An 11,529-nucleotide genomic window follows, 5' to 3' on the forward strand; every position below is an offset into this window, starting at 1 on the left:
TCAATATTATATTGCTAGTATCAAATCTATATAATTTATTTTGAGTTTCAGTTAATTTGTTTATTCTTCTTTTTTTTTTTTTGCAGTTTTTTATATATTCAAAAGCATATTTCTAGCAAACATTTATAACAAATACTATTTGTAAATAAAAGAACATTATCCATGATATAAAATTAAAATAAAAGAACAATAGAACCTAATTTATCAAACATCTTTTCCAACTTCACTTTATGGTAAGATCATCTAATTCTAGTTTTGTTTTTTTTTATTGAGTTAGAACTTGAATAAAAAAGGCAAAGACTAAAAAAAATTAGCGGAGTTTTTTTTTTTTCTTTCAAGTTTTCGAACTTAAAAGTTGAATCAAAACAAATAAACAATAAAACAACTCAATATTTTATATTTCAACTGTGAAATAATACGATTATTCAAATAATATGATTTTTTTTTATTAGTTTAAATTTGTGTTTTTATTTTTATTTTTATAGACTTTATTAATAAACGGGTCAAACAGGTCAGGTTGTGTCAACCCGTTATTTAGCAGTGTCGTGTTAGGGTTTACGAATTTGACCATTTTATCTAAACAGGTCATATCAAGATTGACCCTTAACGTGTTGACGGATCAAACGGGTTGTGTCAACCCGTTTTGACAACCCTACCAAACATCTCCTAAAAATTCTTCATCAATGAGTAAGATTCCAAGTAAGAATACATAATGACACAAAAGCTAAAAAGAAGGAAAATGTTAGATTTACAACACCAATACAACAACTGTACAACAATCCCTCACATGAGGGTGAGTCCCACATACTGGGGCCCACCCTCATGTGAGGGGTTGTTGTACAGTTGTTGTATTGGTGTTGTACACGAATCAAATCCCTAAAAAGAATGACGTTGAATTAACGTGAAATGGTGACTTGAATCAGTTATTTGACTCTTTCATTTATCAAAGATAAAAAGGAGGAAGATACCCTTCAAATTACAACTCTATTGTTAATGTATTTTTTCTTACTATCAATTGTGTTAATATTATTATCTCATCTAAATTAATAAAAAAAATTAAAAAAAAAAAAAAAAGATTTTTTTTGAAAGATTGAACAATTATTATTTTTTTTAAAAAAAGGATAAATTTAAAATAAAAATTTAAAAAAAATGAAAAACTTGGTTTTAATTTTAATTTTTATTTATTTTGTTTTGATATAATTTTTATAATTTTATGAATGTCATTTTTATCATTAGATAGGACATTGACACTTTTTAGTAGTTTATGATAGGACATTGACACTTCTCTCTATCCCTATCCAAATTTTAAAGAAAACAGTCAAAGAAAACAATCGAATTCGAGGAATCTAATTGATGTGACTGTTTCCTTTTTAATGCAATAAACTTATCAAGTCTATTTTGGTGGAAGAAAATCCAAGTTGTTTGACGTTCAGTTGTTGATACTGCTATGATTGTTAAAAAAATGTTTGTGTGCGTATGTAATCATTCATCCCTCCACAGCTTTGCCCCCTTTTATTTATTTATTTATTTATTTATTTTTTAATAAAAAAGAAGGTAACGATGGTTGTCAAGAGTTGGGTCAACCCTTGCGAAACGTATATCAAAAGACAACTTGATCAGAATCATCGCCTAGGGGAGTGGTGTAGTAGAATTCGAGTTTAACAAGCGGTAGGTTTTAGTATAATGCTAATTTTATTTATTTATTTATTTTTTGTCATTCTTTGTATTCCTCTAAAAATAATGTAACTTTTAAAATTATCATTGAATTTGGAATTAATCACTATTAAATTTTGATCAGTGATGATTTTAAGATATAATTTGAATTTTTGCGCTTCTAATTAAAAAAGAGTCTCAAAAACTTGGAGTTTGGACGGTTAATCTAGAGTGTTTGGCAACCATCTCTCATCTCACACTTTTTTTTTTCTTTAATTTTTTTTTTTTCAAAAAAGTCAAATCCAAAACATTCTAACTTTTTTTCACCACTCGATCAAAATTTAGTAATCAATCAAAAGCTCAATCGTGATTTTAAAAGTCACATTATTTTTGAAATGACACAAGAGTAACTTTTAGCATTACTCGAAATAATACACAACAATCACCCTGGTCACATACACTTTCTATCTACTAGTATATCAATAACGGCTGCTTCATTTTTTTTAAAAAAAAAAAAAGAAAAGAAAAGAAAAGAAAAACCCTTTACTTTTTATATTAATTGGGAGCACCCCTGTTGTTGAGATTGGTCCAATGTGACAATAAATATTATTCGAGTAATACTATAAGTCACTTTTGTCTTTTTTTTAAAATAACGTAATTTTTAAAATTACGATTGAGCTTGTGATTAATCACTATTAATTTACGATTGAGCTTTTGAAAAAGGGTGGAAAGACTTGTGCCAAAAGACAGATAAAAGTTGGCACTTGCAAGCTGCAACACTATTTTTCAACACTTGCAAATAAAAGCTGTCACATTCAATCTAAAAAAAAAAACAAAAAGAAGTTGTCACATTTGGATCAATCTCTATTACAACGGGGTGTGGTCCGTGTGGACCAATTGATCCAAGTAAAAAAAAAATATGGATAAGGTACTGAAAACAACTTTGTCACATTTTCTTATTCAGATTGATTTCAAACTGAAAATGACCCTTGCTCCACCTATCATGATTAGAATATGAAAAATCCAATGTCGTTTATCACCTTTCTAGAGGAACATTTGACAGAGACAGAGTACTAGAATAGAAAGAAAAAGCATTACACTATATAAGAGAATTAAAAAAGTACTCCAAATTCAGTGATTCTCACTCTGTCTTTCTTTTATTCGTATCTCCCTTTAATAATGCATGAACTTCTTTCTTTTCCGAGTTAAGGTTACATCCTCGATCTACTTTCTCCCTCTTTTTCTTTTTAACCAAACAAAAGTTGTTTTTGTCCTTTTCTTCAAGGGGTGAATTGAAAATTTGAAAAGTTTTTGATCTTTATCCGACAGAGAAAGAGGGAGCAGTTGAGTTGCCCTCTCTTGAAAAAGCAATTGCTTTGAGTAATTGAATAAGATTGGTTTACACCTTTCATCTTATTGTAAATTTTTTTAATGTAATATATTTGATATGAATATGGAAAAAAAAAAAATTAACACGACAAAATAAATGGTTTTTTTTTTCTTTTCAAAATGACTCATCTCTCTTCTACTAGTCAAAGAGTCTCTTCATAATTCTGCCGTCTTTTTAAAGATAATTTCAATATCTGATTTTGGAAACCCTCTAAAGCTAGTCATGATATTTCTTTGCAGGTGGAAAAGTTGACTGAATTGTCCTTTGCCTGAATTTTTGATGAATCATATTATATACTTTATTATTATTATGATGAAACTTTGTGGTCCATATATGCTTAATTTATTGTGCATCCATCTTGTCAATTGGGCTCAAGTTAGAACGTGTTATATGTTCGCCTTAATAAATGTGTGCTTTCTATATTAATTAAAAAAAAAAACAAAATACATAATGTATGGATTTTTAATAATTTTTATTCTATTCTGATTAAAGTATATGTGTTGGTACAAAAATATCTTAATAATAATAATAAAAAAAAAAGAATATGTATTGTCACAAAAAGAATATTCAAAGAAAGAGCAGACATACCTGAAAAGAAAGAAAACGACAGAGCTGATGAAGGACGTGTGCCAAAAGAGAGACAAAAGTAGGTGGTTGCAACTTGCAAGCTCCTTAGCTAGCTATAAAAAGCAGGCCGAGGAACAAAGCCAGTTCTCACTTTCATGTCTTCTTTGTTCTCTTCTCTTCTCTTCTGAAGACATTGTGCTCTTCTGTGCTCTGTGTTTCGGTCTTGTTTCTTCTCACAGATTAGGTATTGATCGTGCTCACTTTCCTGACTGCTCTGTTCAGGTCTCTTCTCTTCTGAAGATATTTGTGCTCTTGTGTTGTGGTATCTTGTTTCTTCTCACAGATTATGTGTGCATTGATCATACTCGATCCCAATCATTCCTTAATTTGCTGCGAGTCTTTTCTGTAACGTGTTTGGAATTCAAAATCTTTCCTTTTTCTTGTTTCAGGAAGACGTACGTCCACGTTGAAAAATACGATCAATATCAGTACTCTTGATGATCTTAAGAAGAGCTATTTTCCCGGAAGTGGAGAATTTAATAAAATCGAAGAGGATGCGAAGAGAGGAGCGGTTGCGGATCAAAACGAGGTAGATCTGCAGTTAACCGAGGAGATGTTGCCGGAATTAATTTATAGTCTCCACATGGACAAGCCCAACAGAGAGCAGTACCTGGAGCAGTCTCTGGAGAAGAAGAAGAAGAGGGTGGCCTTGAGAATTGTAGGCCCCAAGAAGCAATTCGACTCTGAAAACACCAACAAGAAGCAAGAAAAGGAAGAAGATTATTCATGGTACGTAATAGAATTCAATGTGTATAGTCTCACTCAATTGCAGATTTATATAAACATCGATCAATTACATGCTGATGCTGGAGACGAGTTAATTACAAATATACTACTTGAATTGGAACCTTAATTATCACTTTAATCTCTTACTGCAGTGGTATTAAAACATCAATGGCTAATTAATTACAAATATACACTACTTCTTATCACTTTGAGGCTTGAGACTCATGTTATCCTCTGTGCTTACACCAGCAAACCCAAGAAGCAGAGAAAGAATCCTTTGGAGAAGGAGGAGAGTGTGGTCTCGAGAATTTTACCACTCAAGAAGCGGCCATTGGACCAGAATCAAGAAATTGAAGAAGAAGAAGAAGAAGGAAAGTCCAGGAATCCCGAGAGGCAGAGGAAGAACCCGACAGAGATCAAGCAAATGCCGACCAAGTTCGAGGACAAAATCAAGGGGATGCAGGGTTCGGACATCAAGCTTGTCATTCAAAAAGAATTGACGCCCAGTGATTTGAAAGCTAATAATAATCGGCTTACGATTCCAAGTGGCAAAATGGAGGAAGAGTTTCTAAGCGAAAAGGAACAATTCAGGATAAAGAAAAAAGAAGCCGATGAACATTTCAAAGGGATGGAAGTGTTACGTGCCCTGTTATTACTTAATTAAAATTAGCTCTTCGAGGGGCTAATCCTCCACACACAAGCACACGGCTTAGATGTTTAACACTTCTAGATTTAACTCACAAACACACGGTAATATGATTAAACTCCAGAAGATGTCTCTCCCTTTCACTTCTCTGGTTTAAATCAAGTAGCAACAGCAAGGAAATAGGGAACTGCCAGTAGGCTGAACCCACTACTTAGTAACTGACCCACTAAGATAACTGACGCAACTGACCCACTAAACATGTTCCAGAACACCCTGAAACTGTCTTAGGAAATTAAAGACTGAAGAGGAAATTACAACAAGACCCATACAATTAAACATAACAACTCTAATACCCTTCTACGGCTTGCAACCACATCCGATCCTGTTCCTGTAGAAGAACCACGTGGCAGCCATCCAAAGTACCTTGAGCCTTGGTATCAAGGTACCCTTGTCCGAACCATACACCCAGCTCTTTCAGTCGGATGCATAACACAGCCTCCTCCATCAAAGGACCTTGCCCACAAGGTCCGGAAATCTCCCTTGAAGTACTTCCAGATCTTCCCATGTTGCATCCTCTTCAGTAGCTCCAGCCCATTGGATGAGCACTTCAGCACCGGCTCGGTTCCCCTTTTTCATCAACCTCCTGGTAAGTATCTTCTCTGGTTCAGCTGTTAAGGTCCCTTCTGGGGTTAGGGCCGGTAGGGTCACCAGGGGAATGGTCCGTGTCCCTAGTTGTTTTTTGAGAAGAGAAACATGGAATACAGGGTAGATTCGTGATTCTTGGGGTAGATCCAGCTTGTAGGCGACCTCTCCGATCCTCTGGATGACCTGAAAAGGTCCATAATACCGTGGGGAGAGCTTTAGGTTACGCCTGATAGACACCGACATCTGTCTGTAGGGTCGAAGACGGAGATAGACCCAATCTCCGATCTCAAATTCACGAGCAGTGCGATGTCTGTCAGCAAATCCCTTCATCCTATCTTGCGCATCCTGCAAGTTCTCCCTGATCAAAGAAATAATGAACTCTCTTGTCTTTAGGGTTTCTTCAACCGCCTGGACACTAGTAGTTCCAGGTTCGTAAGGTAAAAGCCGTGGAGGAGGATACCCATAAACCGCCTCAAAAGGGGAGATTTTTGTAGAGGAGTGTTCTGAGGAATTGTAAGACCATTCGGCCAGTGACAGCCATTTTAGCCAATCCTTCGGTCGGTCACCTGTAAAACTTCTGAGAGACCCTTCCAACCCTTTGTTCATAATCTCTGTCTGCCCGTCTGTTTGTGGGTGGTAAGCTGAGCTCAAAAGAAGATCAGTTCCACTTAGACGGAAGAGTTCCTTCCAAAAGTTGCTTGTAAAGATTCTGTCTCGGTCACTGACTATGGATTTGGGTAATCCATGGAGTTTGAAAATTTGGTCGAGAAAAAGCTGAGCTACTGTTCCAGCTGTGTAGGGGTGAGTTAGGGGTACGAAGTGGGCATATTTGCTCAGTCTGTCGATGACCACCATTATCACATCCTTTCCTTGTGAAATGGGCAATCCCCCTATAAAATCCATACTGACTTCTGTCCATACCTGGGAAGGGATGGGAAGGGGTTGCAATAACCCTGCTGGATGAATGTTCTCCACTTTGTTCCTTTGGCATATGTCACATCCCCGGATGTAGCTGCGGATATCTTTCTTCATTCCCGGCCAGTAGAACTCTCTCTTCACCTTTGAATAGGTCTTTTGGTTCCCCATATGACCAGCTAATGGACTGCTGTGAAACTGGTGCAGGATCTGCTGCTGTATTGGCACCAAGGAGCCTAAATGAAGTCTCCCCTTGTAAAAGAGGAGTCCACTCTGCAAGTTGAATTTGGTAGTGCTGAGGGCTCCTTCCTGGAGTTGTTGGAGTAGCTCCTGTATCACGGGATCTTCTGGATAAGTCTTTCTAAGCTCTTCTAACCAATCTGCTCTGATTGTGCTAATTGCTTGCAATTGTAATTGTGATAGGTCTAATTGATTTGTTGCATCTGCTTCTTCCACTGATTCTATATGAGTACCTGCATCATTATCTTGTATTTCCCCAAATGGTACCCTAGATAGGGCATCTGCAGCTTTGTTATCCCTTCCTCTTTTGTACTCTACCCGGAAGTCATATCCTAAGAGCTTAGAGACCCATTTCTGTTGGGCAGGTATGCCGATTCTTTGCTCTAGTAGATATTTAAGTGCCTGTTGATCAGTACGAACTACAAAAGTCTGCCCTAATAAATAGTGCCTCCACTTCCTAACCGCCATAACCAATGCTAACAATTCTTTTTCATACGTGGATAGGAATAAGTTTTTCCCTTTCAACCCTTGACTTAAATATGCTAGAGGTCTCCCCTCCTGCATTAACACAGCTCCTATACCTGCCCCTGACGCATCACATTCAACTAGGAATACCTTAGTAAAATCTGGTAAACCTAACACTGGTGGGTGGACATCAGTTCTTTAAGATTTCGAAAAGCCTCTTCAGCTCTAGCATTCCATCCAAATGAATTTTTCTTTAACAGTGCCGTTAAAGGTGCTGCCACTCCTCCATAGCCCTTAACAAACTTCCTATAATACCCGGTCAAACCCAGAAATCCTCTCAAGGCCTTGGGAGTACGAGGGTGTGGCCAGTTCTTCATAGCCACAATCTTAGCAGGGTCAGCCTTCACTCCTTCTTCTGACAGAACATGGCCCAAGTAATCTACCTCCAAACTCCCAAATTTACATTTCGAGGCTTTGGCATATAGCTGATGTTCTTTTAAAACCTCGAGTACAAGCTTTAAATGCTTTAGATGTTCTTTAAGGTTCAGACTATAGACTAAAATATCATCAAAGAAAACTAATACAAATTTTCTGAGATAGGGTCGGAATACCTCGTTCATCAATCCTTAGAAGGTAGACGGTGCATTGGTTAAGGGTGATTTTTAAAAATAACGTAATTTTTAAAATTACGATTGAGCTTGTGATTAACCACTATTAATTTACGATTGAGCTTTTGAAAAAGGGTGGAAAGACTTGTGCCAAAAGAGAGATAAAAGTTGGCACTTGCAAGCTCCAACACTATTTTTCAACACCTGCAAATAAAAGCTGTCACATTCGATCTAAAAAAAAAAAAAAAAAAGAAAGAGAAAAAGTTGTCACATTTGGATAAATCTCTATTACAACAGGGTGTGGTCCGTGTGGACCAATTGATCCAAGTAAAAAAAAAATATGGATAAGGTACTGAAAACAACTTTGTCACATTTTCTTATTCAGATTGATTTCAAACTGAAAATGACCCTTGCTCCACCTATCATGATTAGAATATGAAAAATCCAATGTCGTTTACCACCTTTCTAGAGGAACATTTGACAGAGACAGAGTACTAGAATAGAAAGAAAAAGCATTACACTATATAAGACAATTAAAAAAGTACTCCAAATTCAGTGATTTTCACTGTCTTTCTTTTAGTCTTATCTCCTTTTAATAATGCATGAACTTCTTTCTTTTCCGAGTTAAGGTTACATACTCGATCTACTTTCTCCCTCTTTTTCTTTTTAACCAAACAAAAGTTGTTTTTGTCCCTTAGGGGGTGAATTGAAAATTTGAAAACTTTTTGATCTTTATCCGAGAGAGAGAGGGAGCAGTTGAGTCTTCTACTAGTCAAAGAGTCTCTTCATAATTCTGCCGTCTTTTTAAAGATAATTTTAATATCTGATTTTGGAAACCCTCTAAAGCTAGTCATGATATTTCTTTGCAGGTGGAAAAGTTGACCGAATTGTCCTTTGCCTGAATTTTTGATGATCCATATTATATACTTTATTATTATCATGATGAAACTTTATGGTCCATATATACTTAATTTATTGTGCATCCATCTTGTCAATTGGGCTCAAGTTAGAACGTGTTATATGTTCGCCTTAATAACTGTGTGCTTTCTATATTAATTAAAAAAAACAAAATACATAATGTATGGATTTTTAATAATTTTTATTCTATTCTAATTAAAGTATATATATTGGTACAAAAATATCTTAATCTAAAAAAAGCAAAACAAGAATATGTATTGTCACAAAAAGAATATTCAAAGAAAGAGCAGACATACTTGAGAAGAAAGAAAACGGCAGAGCTGATGAAGGACGTGTGCCAAAAGAGAGACAAAAGTAGGTGGTTGCAACTTGCAAGCTCCTTAGCTAGCTATAAAAAGCAGGCAGAGGAACAAAGCCAGTTCTCACTTTCATGTCTTCTTTGTTCTCTTCTCTTCTCTTCTGAAGACATTGTGCTCTTCTGTGCTCTGTGTTTCGGTCTTGTTTCTTCTCACAGATTAGGTATTGATCGTGCTCACTTTCCTGACTGCTCTGTTCAGGTCTCTTCTCTTCTGAAGATATTTGTGCTCTTGTGTTGTGGTATCTTGTTTCTTCTCACAGATTATGTGTGCATTGATCATACTCGATCCCAATCATTCCTTAATTTGCTGCGAGTCTTTTCTGTAACGTGTTTGGAATTCAAAATCTTTCCTTTTTCTTGTTTCAGGAAGACGTACGTCCACGTTGAAAAATACGATCAATATCAGTACTCTTGATGATCTTAAGAAGAGCTATTTTCCCGGAAGTGGAGAATTTAATAAAATCGAAGAGGATGCGAAGAGAGGAGCGGTTGCGGATCAAAAAGAGTTAGATCTGCAGTTAACCGAGGAGATGTTGCCGTATTTACTTTGTAGTCTCCGCATGGACAAGGACAACAGAGAGCAGTACCTGAAGAACATTAAGAAGACAGAGCAGTACCCGGAGAAGAAGATAGAGCAGTTCCCGGAGAAGAAGAGAGAGCAGAACCTGGAGAAGAAGAAGAAGGGGGTGGCCTTGAGAATTGTAGGCCCCAAGAAGCAATTCGACTCTGAAAACACCAAGAAGAATCAAGAAAAGGAAGAAGATTATTCATGGTACGTAATAGAATTCAATGTGAATAGTCTCACTCAATTGCAGATTTATATAAACATCAATTACATGCTGATGCTGGAGACGAGTTAATTACAAATATACTACTTGAATTGGAACCTTAATTATCACTTTAATCTCTTACTGCAGTGGTATTAAAACATCAATGGCTAATTAATTACAAATATACTACTGCTAATCACTTTGAGGCTTAAGACTCATGTTATCCTCTGTGCTTACACCAGCAAACCTAAGAAGCCATTGGACCAGAATCAAGAAATTGCAGAAGAAAAAGGAAAGTCCAAGAAACCCAAGAGGCAGAGGAAGAACCCGATAGAGATCAAGCAAATGCTGACTAAGTTCGAGGACAAAATCAAGGGGATGCAGGGTTCGGACATCAATCTTGTCATTGAAAAAGAATTGACGCCCAGTGATTTGGACAATAATAATAACCGGCTAACGATTCCAAGTGGCCAAGTGAAGTACGAGTTTCTAAGCGAAGAGGAACAAGTCAGGCTAAAGGAAAAAGAAGCCGATGGGAGACATTTCAAAGGGATGGAAGTACCATTGATAGAGCCGGGCCTTCAGGAATCGACCATCTTCTTGAAGAAGTGGAAAGTGGGTAACACCAACCCCTATGTATTGAGCAAGCCATGGAATGAAGTTGCAAAGAGAAACAAGCTCAAGTTAAGAGATACTATACGACTTTTGTCCTTCAGAGTCAACCAAAGACTTCACTTGGCCCTAATCAAGCTAGACAATTAGCTTGGGTTTCCTCCTTTCCTTTATTTTTCTGTTTGTTTTGTTTTCTTCCTTTTCATCCTTTTAGTTCTGTGACTTTTGTTAATTTCTCGTCAGTTCTTATCATTTGGGGGGCAGAAATATCTTTGGCATGTTAGAACTAATTTATGGTTTTGTTTTGTTTAATATATGTTTGCGTTTAAGAATTTCTGAGGTTGTCTCTTTGATATCTCTTAATGTAAAAATTAGATAGACTTTTCTTTCATGGTAAATACTAAAACTGGAAGATATATCCTTTAGTATTTTCTTTAATTTTCAATATCATATCATTGTATATATTTTCAATTCGATTACTTGCTATCATGATTGATTTGAAAAAAAAAAAAAAAAAAAAAAAAAAAAAAGATCGAATGGAGAGGCCAGGATATGGATAAGTTAGAGAAAAACTACTACCCATCCATCCATTAATTACCTTGTATTGGTGTCACATAAACTACTACCCATCCATCCATTAGTATTTTCTTTAATTTTCAATATCATATCATTGTATATATTTTCAATTATTCGATCACTTGCTATCATGATTGATTTGAAAAAAACAAAACAAAAAAAGATGATCGAATTAATGGAGATCGAGTATGGATAACTAATTTGCTTTCTATATTAACTAAAAAACGATATATGATCATATCTCCACAGCCCCCCAGCAAGTCATTTTTCCACTCCATTATGATTTGATTTTTTTGAATTGTACGGAGAAAGGTTCGCATGGTCGTCTTAAGATAAGAAAAGAGCCGGACAAAAAAAGGTCGATGTCCAATCAACAGGTT

The 11,529-nt window shown here is 35.9% G+C and overlaps 1 protein-coding gene across 1 annotated transcript; it reads right to left on the reverse strand.

The window, feature by feature from the left end:
• Positions 1-7,477: 7,477 nt before the first annotated feature.
• Positions 7,478-7,927, reverse strand: LOC133881219 (uncharacterized mitochondrial protein AtMg00860-like). The gene has a single exon (XM_062320158.1). The coding sequence runs from the start codon at positions 7,925-7,927 to the stop codon at positions 7,478-7,480; it is 450 nt and encodes a 149-aa protein (XP_062176142.1).
• Between the last annotated feature and the right edge of the window lie 3,602 nt (positions 7,928-11,529).

Source organism: Alnus glutinosa, chromosome 11, assembly GCF_958979055.1.
Source record: "Alnus glutinosa chromosome 11, dhAlnGlut1.1, whole genome shotgun sequence".
Classification (NCBI taxonomy): Eukaryota; Viridiplantae; Streptophyta; class Magnoliopsida; order Fagales; family Betulaceae; genus Alnus; species Alnus glutinosa.

Excerpts from the sequence above, each read along its gene's own strand:
- LOC133881219 (XM_062320158.1), bottom strand. The coding sequence starts at position 7,927 with ATGAACGAGGTATTCCGACCCTATCTCAGAAAATTTGTATTAGTTTTC.